We start from the raw sequence: 17,971 nt of genomic DNA on the forward strand, positions 1-17,971 counted from the left end.
ATATTATTTCCGCGAATATTTATATATTTCTTATACGATTTTTGTTGAAGTCTCAACATGCCATACATGAAGGAGTTTTTTTTTTAAGTCAAAGGACCTTGCATCCCTTATGTTACTGCGACCATATTAGGTCTATTGTGACCTCCTTCTGTATTACAGCTCACTGCCAAGACCTACATGAGTCATGTAACTCACGACCTATCTTGGTAGTAGGAACTTCACCTTCTCCAGTAGAGGTCCTCCTAGGATGTGACTATATATTTATATATATATATATATATATGTATTTATATATTTATATATATTTATAATATATATATATATATATATATATATATATATATATATATATATATATATATATATATATATATATATATATATATATATATATATATAAATGTAAAAATATATATTTATATATATATATATATATATATATATATATATATATATATATATATATATATATATATATATATATATATATATATATATATATATATATATATATATATATATATATATATATATATATATATATATATATATATATATATATATATATATATATATATATATATATATATATATATATATATATATATATATAAATATATATTTATATATTTATATAAACACATGTATGTGTAGGTAGGTATCAGGTATGTACATGTGTGACAGGCCCCGTGGCGTAGATGGGTAGATACTTGACCGCGAACTAGCGTCGCGGATTCGATTCCCAACAAGTGCAAAATGAATTCAAGAAAGATTTATTTTCAATTGGTCTGGGTGTTTGTTGTGTATTTTTCACATTCACCCTCCCCATACTTACTATCCTACCTGCAGACTTGCCTCTAACGTAAAGGCTTTGCGGGTGATTCCTTCTTTAAAAAACGTAAGTACTTATGTTATACAATTAATATTCCATATTAGCCATAGTGTTTTGCATTTCATAAATAAATAAATAAAAGATTTACATACATTCGCACGGAAGCCCAGCCCTAACTCGTGTATCTACATTTATGACTGGGTGAAAAATTATTTATTATGTTAGATTTGAGTCCCCCGAAAACGTTTTCATTGAAGTTCTGTTAATGAATACCGCGGTACCTACTTGGGGGCTTGTAAAATTGCTCGTATTGTAATATTACCGTACAGCTTATTATAAAAGCGATATTAATGTCTGACTTCAAATATTGCGTGCTCCGTTTCGTTCAATGTAAAACGCAATTATCCAATTTATTACGTTTATAAATAAAATAAGTATTATATTGAAAGTATAAATATGGTAGTTCTATTTATATCTCAAGGAAAATATATTATTTTAATTTTCACAATATTGTTAGTGTGTTCGAATCCTTGTTCAAAATTTCTGGGTTAGTCTCGGCTTATTATTTATTTATAGTGATGTCCCAACATAGATGACGAATCATATACAAGTCATGGCATTTTCAGAGCTTACGACCTGTCGAAGGCTGATTTAAGTTATCAATTTATATATAAATATAATATAAAACCCTTATCCGCACCCCAATGGTGCATAGGGCACTGTGTCATATAAACGCAGTGTTATCTTGATCGTTTTTACACATGAAGGAAGGGTGATCAGCCCTCCGCTTCAGGTACCAGTCCATGGTAATATTGAATAAATATTACAGTGAAAAAAATCACTTATATTTATTTTACCCCCCTTGGGAATCGAACCCGGGACCTCCAGAACGGTAGCCGAGCGTGCTGACCATTACACTACGGAGGCGGACAGATCAATTTATACACGTGTAAAATTCACACGAAAATAACCGGTTAAATCGTAAGCTGCATAAAAATTGAAAATCGTGTTTTCAAGCGTCTCCCAATGTGTAATAAGTCTGTAACGATCTTGCATAAAGGAAATTAGAGATCACTACTAAAGAGATTAGTTTGTTTTATCTCTGTTTATTAAAAGGCTTCTACCAACCATAGTTGGCTCTAGAGAACTCAAACATAAAGCGTAATGAAAATTACGATATATGCATAATAACATTTTAAGTGTGTCCAAATACCAAAAATATGGATTATCTTCGCTTAAGAGTAATTTTTTTCCATTTTAGACCTCTCAACATAGATAAAGAAGAATATGAAAGCATGGGAATTTACACGGCCCACGACCGTCATAGGCTTGGTTAAGGCCCTCTAAATGCCCAGACCTCAATAGTCTTCTTCGTCTTTATTAAGATGTCAAGAATACATGTATGAGTTCCCAAAATTTGACTGTTTATTATGAGCAGAATGGGGAATATAACACGTGTGTAATGTTATCACACAACCAGACTTTGACAGGTCATAAGCCTTGTAAATATCCAGACTTATTCTTCTTCATATATGTTGACTTGACAAAATGTACTAAATTTATTACTCAAACCAGATAAAATTCAAGTTGAGATAAGGTAACTTGAAATTAACCGGAAGTGTTCCGAGGGAACATAGATAAAAATTTTATAGCAGTTTGAGAACTCGGCATAGGAGCTCTAAAACGTAGGTTTTCCTGTGAAGGATATATTTTATGTCCATTTGAAATATACTATCGTACTAAGCTCTAATAACGAGGTATCTATTTTTTTGTTTTTGTTAGTACCTACAGTGCTGGCTTACTAATCCGAACGCTCCGTAATCCGAAATGCGCTGTAATCCGAACAATGCCAGCTTCGAAAATTCCACCCTATGAACCCGTGAAGGTTTTCATCATTGCCATCAACTGGACTGAAGAAATCGTCCAGAATACTGAGGAATTTAAGGTTTTGAGACAAATGCGTGATTTAGCCCTTAAACGTTAGTCAAGTTCGTTATTTCAAAAGAAAATATATAATTTTTTCCAGCTAAAAATTTAAAGCTGAAATAAAAATATTCAATTCTCAAGCTTTAAAATGTTGTTTTTAAACGACCGATACATTAAGAGTTTCAAGAATTATTGACGATTATTTTTTTTGGCGACGTATCCAAAAAAATACAAAATTATTGGATCGAACTTCCAGTTTTATTTTAATAAATACATACAGTGATATAGAATATGACGCGTTTCGTCTTATTTAGACATTTTCAAAATATGTTTGGATAATGGAAATTAAAAATGATATTTTACCAACTAACAGAATTTACAATAAATTATTGACGATATTTTTGCTCGTAGCGAAGTAGCTCGTAATAAAAGTGAATAAATGTTGAAGTGAAGAAAATCACAAGCTAAAATGTCAACGAATATTTCCTCGTTATATCCGAATCGCTACTTTCGTGATCATAATAAGCGAGTTCAACTGTATATGAATATACATATATGTGTGTGTATATAAAATCGATCTCTATTTTCTAAGTTTTGCAGGATGCGATGGCCATATTGTTTTATGTGTTTTGTTCCAACTCATGGAAATAACTTAATAGAGTTTTACAAAGAAATGTGATATGGATATAATATGACCATATCACATATTTTTGTAAACTCTATTATCGTATTGAAGCCAACAGCTACTTCCTCAAACACATAACGAAGTTATTTTGAAAGTTATAAAATGTAAAATCACAAAGTTTTTCTCTTTGAAATTGTATATTTTCAATGCATAATTTCATTTTCATTGAGGTGAGGGTATTATTTGATGATACGTTAAGGCCCAGCATTCGTTTAGTGGCATTCATTCCACCGGAGACCACAGCAGAGGTCACCTGTCTGCTCACGCCCGATTTGTAAAGATTTTCAGTTGTGCGTGTGTGCAGAATGCCCAAAAAATGTACTCTATCCCAGCAAAAGCGGTAATTTTTAACTTGATATTTACCCGCTACAGGGCAGAAAGTGTTGTTTTTGCATTTTGAAGAAAAGGTATTGTTTAATTTATTTTTAATATCCTAAATATTTTTCGAATGGAGAAAAAACATTCAGATTTTTACCTAAAAAAAATCTGTTGCACAGTTAAAAGTTCAATAAGTAGCTTGATATTTATTTTTAATACATTTTATTATACGTTTAAACTTTAATAACGATATCCTGAAAAATCAAGTTTTTTTATATTTGACGTTGTTGAAAGGAGTGAGCGATATGGAAAAGTATTTTTATAAATTTTCCTTACCTATAAGTCTTTTCTTTTCAAAATCATATAATTATTTCGAAGAAAAACTTATTTTTTCAATGCAAAAATGGTGTTTTAGAAGAAAAAAATTTCGTAAAATGTTACTTGGTCCTTAATACCTCGATCTTTTGTTCTCACCATAAGATTTCCTAGCAATAAAAGTCGTACTTACTTGCTTAAAGAATACTGTTTATTAACTAAAATTGTAAATAAAATTAAAAGCTGAGGACAACTTTTTGAGTGTGTCCAAATACTTGTTCACATATCTGGATAATCTCCAATTAAAGGAGTTATTTTTTAAATTATTTTTTGACATCTCAACATGAATGAGAAGAAAATGAGGAAGAATATGGTAGTCTGGGTATTTACGGGGCTTACGACCGTCCTAAGCTGGTTTAAGTCAAAATAAAATATGGAGCAAAGACAATATAAAGGAATGGGTAAATGATCAAGAGTTAATTCTATGAAAATCTAAAAATTGTTATAATTTTTTTCTCTTTCTTTTTTGTGTTTATATTAGATTAAAGTAGATAAAAACAATCAAAAAACTTATGTAAAAAGAAATCCACTGACAAAACACACACGGTGGCTTGGTGGGTCTCTGATGTTAATTATGTATATAAATTTTTTAATGAATGTTTACAGTAGGTATATGTATTTATGGATATTTATTTATTTTATTTGAAATAAGAATATGTGAAATAAGTACATGGCGGGCTTATTGCTAAAAAGTAATTTCTTCCAACCAACCAAAAACAGAATAGTGGTATTGGTCAAAACGTTTGATACCATATACTTATAGCTGTTTGCAATCAGAGGGGAGATAGTAGGTACTTGAACATAAAAAAAACATAAATTGCAAATTGATGATAACGAGGAAGGCAAACGTAAAAGGGGATTTAGGGAAGGTCGGTTTAACAAATAAATTATGTCAATGTAAAAATTTTGAAAAATGTCCTATTTTCCGTGTAATTGAGAAACTTTATGTAATAAGTCGCGATTGGCTCGCGAACCACGGAGTGCCGACCCCTGGACAGACCACCGGTGGTGGGTGGAGGGTGGGGGCGGCGGAGAAGAGCCGTAAAGTGGGGTTTGCCCACACATGATCGGTTTATGACTCTCGACTGCACTGTCCCAAATGCACTTAAGATACCGTGTACTATTTCACATTTCCAAACTAAAAACGGATCGTAAACTTTACCTTCAAGCGTTAGAACAAGATATCGGAAATTAAAAAGAATAATAATAAAAAATTAAAAGAGTGTAGCAGGAATATTTTATATTGACATCTCAACATAGATGAAGGCGAATATGGAAGTTAAAGTATTTACAAGACTTTCGACCTGTCTTAGGTTGGTTCAAGTAATCACTTTATACTCGTGTAATATTCACCATTCTACCCATGTAGACATTGTCATTCTGACGTTATGACAATCTGTGAATATAAAACCAGTCGTGGACGTTATGACAATGTCTCTTACCGTTATGCAAGAGATTTGTGAATAAAAAACTAGTCGCAAACGTTATTGTAATGTCTCTTACCGCCTCCACGAGATTTGTGAACACAAAACTAGTCGCGGATGCTATGACTTCCATTCCACTAGAAGAGGGTTTGGAATTATATATCTTGTTTATGGTATCAACGTCCTTCACTAGTTTTATCATGAAAATATGACAATGTCTCTTACCATTGTGCATGGGATCAACGAAAACAAAACTAGTCGCGAACGTTATGACAATGTCCCTTACCGTCGTGCATAAGATCTGTGAACACAAAACTAGTCGCGGACGTTATGACAATGTCCCTTACCGTCATGCATGCGATCTGTGAACACAAAACTAGTCTCGGACGTTATGACAATGTCTCTTACCATTGTGCGTGGGATCAACGAACACAAAACTAGTCGCGGACGTTATGACAATGTCCCTTACCGTCGTGCATGAGATCTGTGAACACAAAACTAGTCTCGGACGTTATGACAATGTCCCTTACCGTCGTGCATGCGATCTGTGAACACAAAACTAGTCTCGTACGTTATGACAATGTCTCTTACCGTCGTGCATGGGATCTATGGTGTGTATCATGAGTTGCAGCAGGCCGTGCCTGAACTTGGCGCTGCCGTGGTGGTGCGAGGAGGGGGGCACGAGCGGCGCCGCGGGCGCCCCGCTGCCCTGGCCGCGGCCCGAGGGCCCCCCGCCCGTGTTGGTGCCCACGGACGTCTCGCTGGAGGTGGCCGCGTTGCCCTGCTGGGAGAAACAACACACACTAGTCAGCCAAAGTTACATTCAAAACGTACATTAATCGTTGCTGATTTTTAATTTGTATTTTATGAAGGACGTATTTTTTGGGTGATGGCGAAAATTTCATTTTTATTGAATAACAGTTTTTTTTTATTTAAACAGGTTTAAACAGCGGTCTGAATCGTCGACACATTGTTGTTTTTGATCTACTGTGAGCAAACGTAGTGCGCACTTCGAATGAGCTTTCTCGTGAACAAATGTTGATGCAAAATACATGCCTGCTAATATCTTTTTGCTGTCATTTATCCCAATCAATTTCAATTTACCATCGGTAAATTACATACATATTCGTACTTTTTGTTATCACATACCTCATACCACGTAATACATACTATTTTTGTCTAAAGGAACTTTGATTATAATGCATTAAACTTATAAAACCTACTACCATTATCCATAGTCATTGAATAGCAAAACTAAGTGTAAGGGAACTAATTATAAATGGATAATAGTGGTGGGTACATCTAAAATAGATTGCAGCATAGGCCACGTTGTATTTGAATGCATGTCATAAACAATTTTCATATACTTTTCATATACTTTTCATATAAATATTTTTTATTATAATGAAGTATTGTATTGTTCCCTCGCATGAAAAATAAATAAACAATATATATATATATATATATATATATATATATATATATATATATATATATATATATATATATATATATATATATATATATATATATATATATATATATATATATATATATATTTATATTTATATATATATATATATATATATATATATATATATATATATATATATATATATATATATATATATATATATATATATATATATATATATATATATATATATATATATATATATATATATATATATATATATATATATATATATATATATATATATATATATATATATATATATATATATATATATATATATATATATATATATATATATATATATATATATATATATATATATATATATATATATATATATATATATATATATATATATATATATATATATATATATATATATATATATATATATATATATATATATATATATTTGTGTTTATAACGACCCCGTCTCCTTTTATTGAACCATTTCTATTTCGACACAGTACACGAGTATAAGAGTTTAAATAAATCGGCACAAATAAATTTAGCCTTTCTCTACTGAAGCGAAAAAGGTCACAAGGAAACCTTTACTCGGGAACTAATTATATAAACTTATTGATTTGGGAAGCGATTCACGGGGAAAATTTAAGTTTTGCTAGGAATACGGTACTGTTACCTATTTATTTATTAATAACAACTTGAATTAAATATAATCAACCGTATTAAAAAATACCGACAATATTTGAAAGAAAAATCCAAAAAAGTAATACGAAAAATAACTCTTATTAATTGGATATAATCCAGATTTGTGAAAAAGTATTTGGACACACTCAAAATGTTGTTAATAAACTATCTGGTCAAATTATAAGCATAAATAATAAATTGATAAGAATATTTTCTGGCGTTTCTCATTATGTGATTATAATCCAGGATTCGGACCTCACATTAAAATATAATAGTTTATCGTAAATAAAAAAGCTTCTTTCATCTCATCAGATGTCTCTAGTGAAAATTCTAGCGATTCAATTATAATGTTTCCAAATTGGATAATATATACATATATATATATATATATATATATATATATATATATATATATATATATATATATATATATATATATATATATATATATCCAATTAATATCCTATGACGGTCATAAGCCCCGTAAATGCCCAGACTTCTATATTCTTCTCCATCTGTATCGAGATGTCAAAATGCAAAACATTAATATCTAAGTAACGAACGTTTCATCACAGGGATAACGTAATTATCCATCCGAAACGTTAGCTCTTATTCAGACATCATAATTTCTTGCAATAATTAATGGAGACACAAAAGGGGGGTTCATCGGCTGCTTGTTATACAGAAAACAATCGAGATAAAAACCCGATTCAATTAATAATCTCGCTCCAAGAACGGGGAGTGAATATGAATAATCGAGGATTGATTAGAACAAAGGAACCCTTTACTCGGCTGGAAATATCGCCGTCTCCTTATTTCCTCCATCCCAAACACGTTTTAAATCATTCCAGATGAAACGATCATTAGTCCTCATCAATTAGAGACTCACAGTGATGGAATATTGAGATGTTAATCAAATTTTTAGAAAATAAACTCAATTTCCTTATTAATTTAAAGCAAATTGTTATTAATCAACTTGTCAAATTTCAAATAATATTTTAGACCAGCGGTCGGGGAACTTTTTTAACCATTACCACAAAATATTTTTGCGTAAGTCGATATTTCAAAATGAAGACAATTCCCTTCCCTATTTCAAAATGAATACAATTTATGTATATTTTAAATAAACATTATTTATTTAATTAATTTACACGGAAAAAAAAAGTTACATGAAAAAAGTAAGTATGTAATAGTCAAACAAAATAAAATTCTCAAATTGGATCAAACAAAAAATCAGGTTTTCAGGTTTCCTTTTCAGTTTTTGGAGAAATGATGTCGCTTCATGTTTGATACAGTTATTTCAAAATTGGGACTTTTTTATGTAAGAGCAATTCGAATACAGTCTTCGGCGTTTAATCTATTTCTGTTCTACGTTTTTTTGTTCATTAGAGTGGAAAAGCTTTGTTCAAAAAGGTAGGTTGTTGCAAATGGCAGCAACTTTTCAACCACCTCCTCATGTGAAATTTTGAAAGCCTTCGCAACTTTTGACAACCAAAAAGACGACAGATTTGATTTGAAATTAACACATACAACGCGCGTCTCTTACTTCTCACGAACACACCTGAATTGTTTAAGTTTGTAAAAATACTAGCACCTCTATGATAAAGCATAATGGGAAAATTCCTTATTACCCCCAAAAAAATCATTTTTACCCCATTTGGGGTAATTTACCCCGGTTCCGCGACCACTGTTCCTTGTTATTGCAAATGATCATTTTTATTTATTTATTTTAAATATTATCACGAGAAACCGTCATACATTTTATTGTAATAACAGCCGGACAGTGTCTGGATTCAACACTCCTATACACCGAATGCAAAACCTCGGCAATAATTTCGCGGACCATATCGATATCTGGAAAACGTCCCTTCCTAACTATAAGGCGATAATAATAATTACAATATATCAGGCAAATGCATAATTCCTTGTTTTTTATATGTTCATCGTTGTTTATATAAGTACTTTTTGAACCAATAATATAATTTAAAAAGAGAAAACGCTTTTTTTTCAATTTTTTTTATTATAAATTATACAATATGTATGTATTTTGTACAAATTGACTACGGCCGTTAATAGGGGAAAAAACATTTTGCTATGCACGATGTGATGTAACAATTTTTTAATATCTTTATAAAATTAATAAACGTTGTTTTCACCACTTTTTTAATTCATATAATTCAACCTACCGGTTTCAACAATACATTGTCATCATCAGGGTTTATTTTAAATTTTAAAAAAAAACATTCAAAATATTATAATACTTTCACAAAAAAAAACTTAAAACTTCCTTTTTTTGTATTGTCCAAACCGGTAGGTTGAATTATATGAAAATAAAAAAGTGGTGAAAACAAAGTCTATTAATTTTATAAAGATATTATAAAATGTGCCACAAAGTATCTGCGGAAAACATTCAAGAAATAACAATTTTTTGTTTTCGTTGTTTACTCTTTGATGACAAACTGCTACATTAGCAGTTTATTAATACTTGTTTCTACATTTTTTTTTAAATATTAAATTTATTGATAAAATAAAGCAGTAACAAAAAAATAGGTGTGTAGATTTTTTTCAAACTTTTATTTCAGGCTCTTCCTTGTGTGCAAATGTCACTATGTAAATTGTCCCAAAATTAAGTCTTGTATAAAGCTTATAGGAATATTTAAGACACGTATACTTACCTACTTTAATATTTTTCAAATGACTTTTTAGAGGACTATTTAATTATCTTAAAAATATTTTAATTGAATTTTCCATCACTGGATAAAATGGCGCCCAAAATCATAGCGAAGATTTATGGCCACGTGTTATTTGACAGTCCTGGTTCGTCGGTGGGAGGGGGCGGGGGGGCGAGGAGGCCAATTAATGGCCTCTCCTGCACTTATCGAACATTCCTTCCCAATTCAATTTTATTAAATCGCTTTTTTCTCATCCCTAACAAAAAGGATTTATGTCCTCGAACTTCGTACAAATTCTTCCTTCCATTATTCTATCACGAGTAAAAATGGGAAATGTTACGCCTAATTCCTTATTTTAATCCCTTTATACCTTTATATATATATATATATATATATATATATATATATATATATATATATATATATATATATATATATATATATATATATATATATATATATATATATATATATATATATATATATATATATATATATATATATATATATATATATATATATATATGTATATATATATATATATATATATATATATATATATATATATATACATATATATATATATATATATATATATATATATATATATATATATATATATATATATATATATATATATATATATATATATATATACATATTTATATATTTAAATATATAAATATTTATACATATATATATATATATATATATATATATATATATATATATATATATATATATATATATATATATATTTTATATGTGTCTGTGTATATGTCGCTCACTCCTTTCAAGAACGTCATAAATCAAAAATCGTCAATTTTCAGTTGTGTGTGTTTTCGGAGTGCCCAGAAAATGTAATATATCCCAGCAAGAGCGGCATATTTTAACTTAATATTTACCTGCTACAGGACAGAAAGTGTTATTTTTGCATTTCGATAAAAAGGTGTTGTTTAATTATTTTTTTATATATCCTTAATATTTTTCAAATGAAGAAAAAACATTCAGATTTTACTTAAAAATATACGTTGCACAGTAAAATGTTCAATAAGTGGCTTGATATTTATTTTTAATACATTGTATTATATTTTTAAACTTTAAAAACGATCTCCTGAAAAATCAAGTTTTTTGATTTATGACGTTGTTGAAAGGAGTGAGCGATGTGTGAGTGAGTGTGTGTGTAAATATTATTTTTTAAATCCAAAGTTCCCCTATTTTCATTGGTTTAGTCTGCAGGTAGGATAGCGATGATAGGTGAGGTTAATATGATAAATACATAAAAAAAATACCCAGATCAATTGAAATACATATAAAAATAAAAACATACTTCTTGAATTCATTTTCTATAGGCTGGAATCGAACTCGCGACAGCAGTTTCGCAGTGAAGTGTCTACCTAACTACCTCAAGGCGCATTTCTGATAAGTTTTCATAAAAAATAAACATCATATTTCCATCGAAATGCAATTTTTGTATAAATTTAATTTTAATTGCGCACTATTGCATTTTTTGTTGAATTAAAAGTTGTACAAAACCAAATATATTATTTAAATTTCATCGATAATATTTTTCAATATTAAATATATTTCAAAAACGCCACAATTCAAGACTAATTCATTCATTTGACGTTTTTTGCCATTCTAAACTTTGTACATAGTCTCTCAACGCTTTGAAATACTTGTTAAAGTAAGTTATTGTAGGTTCAATTCAAATTTTCCCTAAATAAACACGATATGAATAATTTTGTATTACAATTTTGTTTTTGTGAGTAGGACAGTTTGGGAAGCATTGCCACAAATGAAGCTGTCATTAACAGAGGTTTGTACACTGGTTACCTTATTACATAATATAAATAGAAAGGTACCTCAGTCGGCTGTTCCCCGCCCAGTGGCTTTTTAGGCTGGCCGACTGCACGGGGTGGGAGATTGTGGGCAGAAGGGTTGATACAATGTGGGTGGAAGGTTAGTAAGGGGTGAGAAGGGTGTCCTTGGAACGTGGTATAGGAGTGCACAATATCCGTGTTTCAATCCTAGTCTATTTTTAGATATTTAGGGAACAGAACCTACTCATTGTTAGCTGACCTAGGAAATTGGGTATACCCACAATGTATTTATTTTTTAACATCACTTTGCGTAGGAGTAACAATTTTCAAGATACTACATATCAGCTGACTGGCAAGGGATACTGATAATATTTTATAAACGAAGGGAATTTTGATGTCAGGGTATTTCTGGGTTACGATCTGACACTGGCTGGCTTCAGTGATCACTTTATACACCGTGCAAAGTTCAACATTCAACCGATTGTAGAACATCCATTGTGCAAAAACTTTATATAATAAATATTGATTCAATCTTATTCGTATATATCAAATGGTAATGATAATGACTAGAATTATTTATTTATTTGACGAAAATACCTCCTCTCTATTGCATGTGTGTTGTATTTTTTCTGACCCTTACTGCGCCCATAGTGCATAGGGCACTGTATCTTAACGACGCAGTGTTCTATCTAGATCATTAATTAGGTTACTCAAGGAAATAAATCTTGCGCTTCAGGTACCAATTCATGGTTATATTTTATAAATATTACATAAAAATCACACATATTTATTATAACCCCTTAGGAATCGAACCACCAATAGCGTTACTCTGATATTCGCTGATTATATATAATATTAATATATTTTTCATTCTGTTAGATATGTTTACTAGTAAACCATTTTTTATAAAAACCTAAAGCTATATTTTATCTTTCAATTATACAAGAAATTAAAATACGCAATATATCGTTCAGAATCCCACCCAGTCTGACATACGTACATTTTTTGCAAGACAATAAATCAGCCAGAGAAAGACAGGTTGGCGCAACTGATTTATTGAAAATAGTTTTGGTTCTACGGCTTCGGAAATACACAAAGCAATTTGTAATATGCCTGACATCTTCAAAGTGCTCTTCTTAAAAGAAGTGTCGTCTCCATTGATACAGACAGATTAGTAAAACGCCCCTTTACTTATATTTAAAAAATAAAAATGGCGTCAGCCTTTTTTCACAGCTGATCACAACAGTACATGGCGGGAAAAGCTTTTATCCAATAAAAAACCTTTTGAAGACCATAAACAATTTACAGATTTTAAGCAGTAAATTCACATACGAACGAAATTATTATATTGTTTGTATAAAAATTGTTTACAACGACTAATTTTGTACATAATAAATTTCATTCATTCATAATGAACACATCCATCTATGTAGTCTATAGAAAACATTTTTATAGCTTTTACTATTATTTTTCGACATCTCATCAAAGATGAAGAAAATGGAAGTCTGAGCATTTACGGGGCTGACGACCATGATAGGCTGGTTTAAGTGATTACATTACACACATGTAACATTTACCAATTCTATCCATTATTAACAACCACACTACTCAAATTCTTGAAAGTCCTATATATACATGATCCAATTTCGAAACATTGTTCTTGAATCACTAGAACTTCACTAGAGATATCTATTGGTGAGACGAAAAGAAGCTTTTTATTGAGCAGAAACATTTTTATTAGTATGTGAGATCCGAATCCTGGATTATAACCACATACATGAGAAATGACAGAAAAAATCACTTTCATTTTTATTGTTTTAGCTTATTATTTGACCAGTTAATTTATTTACAAATTTTTAGCGTGTCCAAATACTTGTTCACAAATCTGGATTATCTCCAATTATAGGAGCTGTTTTACAAATTATTATTTGACATCTCATCAAAGATTCATCTATTGGTGAGATATTCCGGACTTCCATATTCTTCTTTATCTTTGCTGGACACACTTAAAAGGTAGTAGTTTTTACTATGTGATTTGTGTGATGTCTTTCAATCTTGGTGAATATTGGTTAGGAATAAAAAAGATCAGTAAATAAAAATTAATAAATTTTCACAAATTGTCAACAATAATTTAGATTGAGAAGTTTTTTTTCGAAAATTAAAGTATATTTAAGATAAATTGGATAACTGCCATTCTTGTTTGAACTGTTTATGAATGGAATATCGAAATTGGCCTTATTCTGAAAATTCGAAATTTGACGACATTTTCAGACGATGTGTGAATATGCCTTACAAATTCTTTTTAATCCGTGTTGAGATATCAATATAAAAAAAGCTTACTCAAGTCAACCATAGATACTGCCGCAAAATCACGCATGAAACTGCATATGAATTATGCATACGATTTTATAAAATTAAACAAATTTGTTTTAACCACTTTTTTTATTATACGTACCTACACTTTAACCAACCGATTTCGACAAGAACCTTGCCATCATCAGAGTTTATTACATTATAAAACATTTGAATACTCATGGTTTTTAATGTTGTTTTAATGTGAAGTACATTCCCTTACCAAAAACTTCCATACACTCCGTACACCATATGAAAATATGATTAAAAAAATATGATTTAAAAATACATAAAATGACGATATTTATAAAAGTTCTAATAATTTGAGTAACGTGGAATGTAACACGTGTACAAAATGATCACATAAACCAGTCTATGACAGGTCGAAAGCCCTGTAAATACCTAGACTTCCATATTCTTCTTGATCTATGTTGAGATGTCAAAAGTGTTGCCCAATGTAGTCCACATTCCGTGACCGAATTTCTAATTTTATATTGTGCCCTAGCAAGTCGATAATGTAATAAAGTGAAGTGTGTACGCAATGGTCCAACTCGGCCGAACGTCCATAAATACTATAGAAAATTAATAACGCCTCTAAGGGCATTAAAACAACTATAAAGTAATGGAGAAAGAACGGGAAAATCGTGAAGAACGGCGATGTAGGGGCAGTCGTTGTAACGCCATTAGAAAATTCTCCAAAAAGGCTAACTTCACACGCGCATTTACTCCGCGTAATTTTGAAGTATTAAATTGTCACTTACATCAGCCGATGATAGGTTCTATAAAAACTAGACTGGTACTATTTTTTAGAATTACCCGACATCAGACAGATCGGTGTGGCGTTCTATTTTCTTTGTCTAACCCTTGTAAATGTAGCAAGGCTTGTAATACTGGTTTTTCACTTCCAATTTGACTATTCACAAACCAAATTGGGCGCTTTATAAATCGAATTGGACGGTAGACAAATTAAATTGGATGTTTTACAACACAAATTGTACGTTGTATGGTATTTTATATAAAAAAATAGGTTTAAAAAAAAACATATTAATGCCTGTATATATACATATACCTGCCCACATATTTTATTCTTAAAACGGCGAATGCAATAGTCATCAAGTTGGCAAACCTGCGCGGTGCGCTGTCATAGTCTGTGCGCGTGATGTAGTGTATTCAAATTATTTTTTGACATCTCATCAAAGATGAAGAAGAATATGGAAGTCTGGGCATTTACGGGGCTGACGACCGTCATAGGCTGGTTTAAGTGATCACTTTACACACTTTTTTTAGTAAAAAAGCTTCTTTACATCTCACCAATAGATGTCTCTAGTGAAGTTCTAGTGATTCAAGAACAAGGTATCTAAATTGGTTAATATATATAGAACTTCCAAGAATTTGAGTAGTGTGGTTGTCAATAGTGGGTAGAATTGGTGAATGTTACACGTGTGTAAAGTGATCACTTAAACCAGCCTATGACGGTCGTCAGCCCCGTAAATGCCCAGACTTCCATATTCTTCTTCATCTTTGATGAGATGTCAAAAAATAATATGAAAATAACTCCTGTAATTGGAGATAATCCAGATTTTGTGAACAAGTATTTGGACACACTCAAAATGTTGTAGTGTATTCAAGTTTTCGGATAGTATTTTCAGTACTACTTTAAATACATTTTTGTAAAAAAATTTTTTTTTCATAAAATACAATATAACATCCAAATTGTTTTGTAAAACGTCCAATTTAAAGTGAAAAACCTGTATAAACCGCAATTCCACCAAGAAATGTCAGCATAAAACTAAAATCTAACAAATTTATCAAACCGACGAATTTAAATGGTCAATATGTATAATGACCTAGCATCATTTTTACTGCCCTGAATAATCGAATTGCACGCAACACATGTATAAAATATTTACAATGACTTGTGTGAATGTCGATTATGGAGTTATAGTATCCAGAGAAGAGAATTAGTACGACACATTCACCCTCGAAACTCGAAGAATTCAGCTGCTAAAATATTTCAAAAGAACTTCATTATCTGATCTTCAACTCTTCGGATCTCTGATTATCCGGATCACGTATGACATATCGCTTACTCCTTTCAACGTCATATATATACAAAAAAACTTTTCTCAGGAAATCGTTTTTTATGTTTAAAAATATAATAAAATGTTTTAAAAATAAATATCTAGCCACTTATTGAACTTTTTACTGTACAACAGATCTTTATAGGTAACCTGAATGTTTTTTCTCCATTTGAAAAATATTAAATATATTTAAAAAAATAATTAAACAATAACTTTTCTGCAAAATGTAGAAACAACACTTTCTGCCCTGTAGCGGGTAAATATTAAGTTAAAAATATACCGCTTTTGCTGGAATATAGAACATTTTCTGTGCATTCCGAAAAAATGCACAACTGCAAATTGACGATTTTTTATATATGACATTTTCGAAAGGAGTGAGCGATATGTATATAAAAAAAAAATACACTGACTTGTGTGAATGTCGATTATGGAGTTATAGTATCCAGAGAAGAGAGTGAGAGCGACACATTCACCCTCGAAACTCGAAGCAATTCTGCTGCTAAATAACAAAAGAACTCCAATTATCTGAACTTCGACTCTTCGAATCTCTGATTATCCGGATCACGTATGACATATCATAAAATCATATGTATGACACGGCGTTTATCGAATCGTTTTATACGGCAAAAAATACGCAGCGCTGGCGCGTGTGAACTCACCCTAAAGGTCTGTTTTACATTTGCCTTTCAACTCGGGTCACGTGATCCTCCGATTAGCCCCGACTACAATCCAGCCCGCGATCTATACACCACAGACCTAGAAGCTCTCAGTTTTTAATTGCCTTTAGTCAAATTAACAAACTCCAAAGTTCTTCCACGCAACAGGACTCTGTTTGCCAAGACTGTTCCGATCAATAAACTTCATTCCTCATACCCTTATCCGCACCTGATGGTGCATAGGGCACTGCAACATATAAATGCAGTGTTATCTTGATCGTGTAAACACATCGAAGTCGAAACAGTCGAAACAATCGGCGGGTGTGCATGAGGAGATGCATGAACGTGAGTGTAAACATACGAAGGAAAGGTAATCAGCCCTCCGCTTCAGGTACCAGTCCCGGATAATATTGAATAAATATTATAGTGAAAAAAATCACTTTTATTTATTTTAGTGTCCGCCTCCGTAGTCTAATGGTCAGCACGCTCAGCTACCGTACTGGAGGTCCCGGGTTCGATTCCCAGGGTGGTCAAGTAAATATAAGTGATTTTTCACAGTTATATTTATTCCATATTACCCTGGACTGGTACCTGAAGCGGAAGGCTGACCACCTTTCCTTCATGTGTTAACTATCAAGATAACACTACGTTTGTACGATGCAGTGCCCTATGCACCGTAGGGGTGCGGATAAGGGTTTTGAT

At 31.1% G+C, this 17,971-nt stretch overlaps 1 protein-coding gene across 1 annotated transcript in view; it reads right to left on the reverse strand.

Annotated features, from left to right (window-relative positions):
- The window catches only part of LOC148308596 (sodium/potassium/calcium exchanger Nckx30C-like), a 119,367-nt gene that overhangs the window by 81,526 nt on the left and 19,870 nt on the right, over positions 1 to 17,971 (reverse strand). Inside the window, exon 3 of the mRNA XM_088261496.1 lies at positions 6,152 to 6,344. Coding sequence (XP_088117622.1) covers positions 6,152 to 6,344 — 193 coding nt within the window. The remainder of the gene's footprint in view (positions 1 to 6,151; positions 6,345 to 17,971) is intronic.

Source organism: Brachycentrus maculatus, unplaced genomic scaffold (assembly GCF_059751285.1).
Source record: "Brachycentrus maculatus isolate JH-2025_06_01 unplaced genomic scaffold, ASM5975128v1 h1tg000157l, whole genome shotgun sequence".
Lineage (NCBI taxonomy): Eukaryota > Metazoa > Arthropoda > Insecta > Trichoptera > Brachycentridae > Brachycentrus > Brachycentrus maculatus.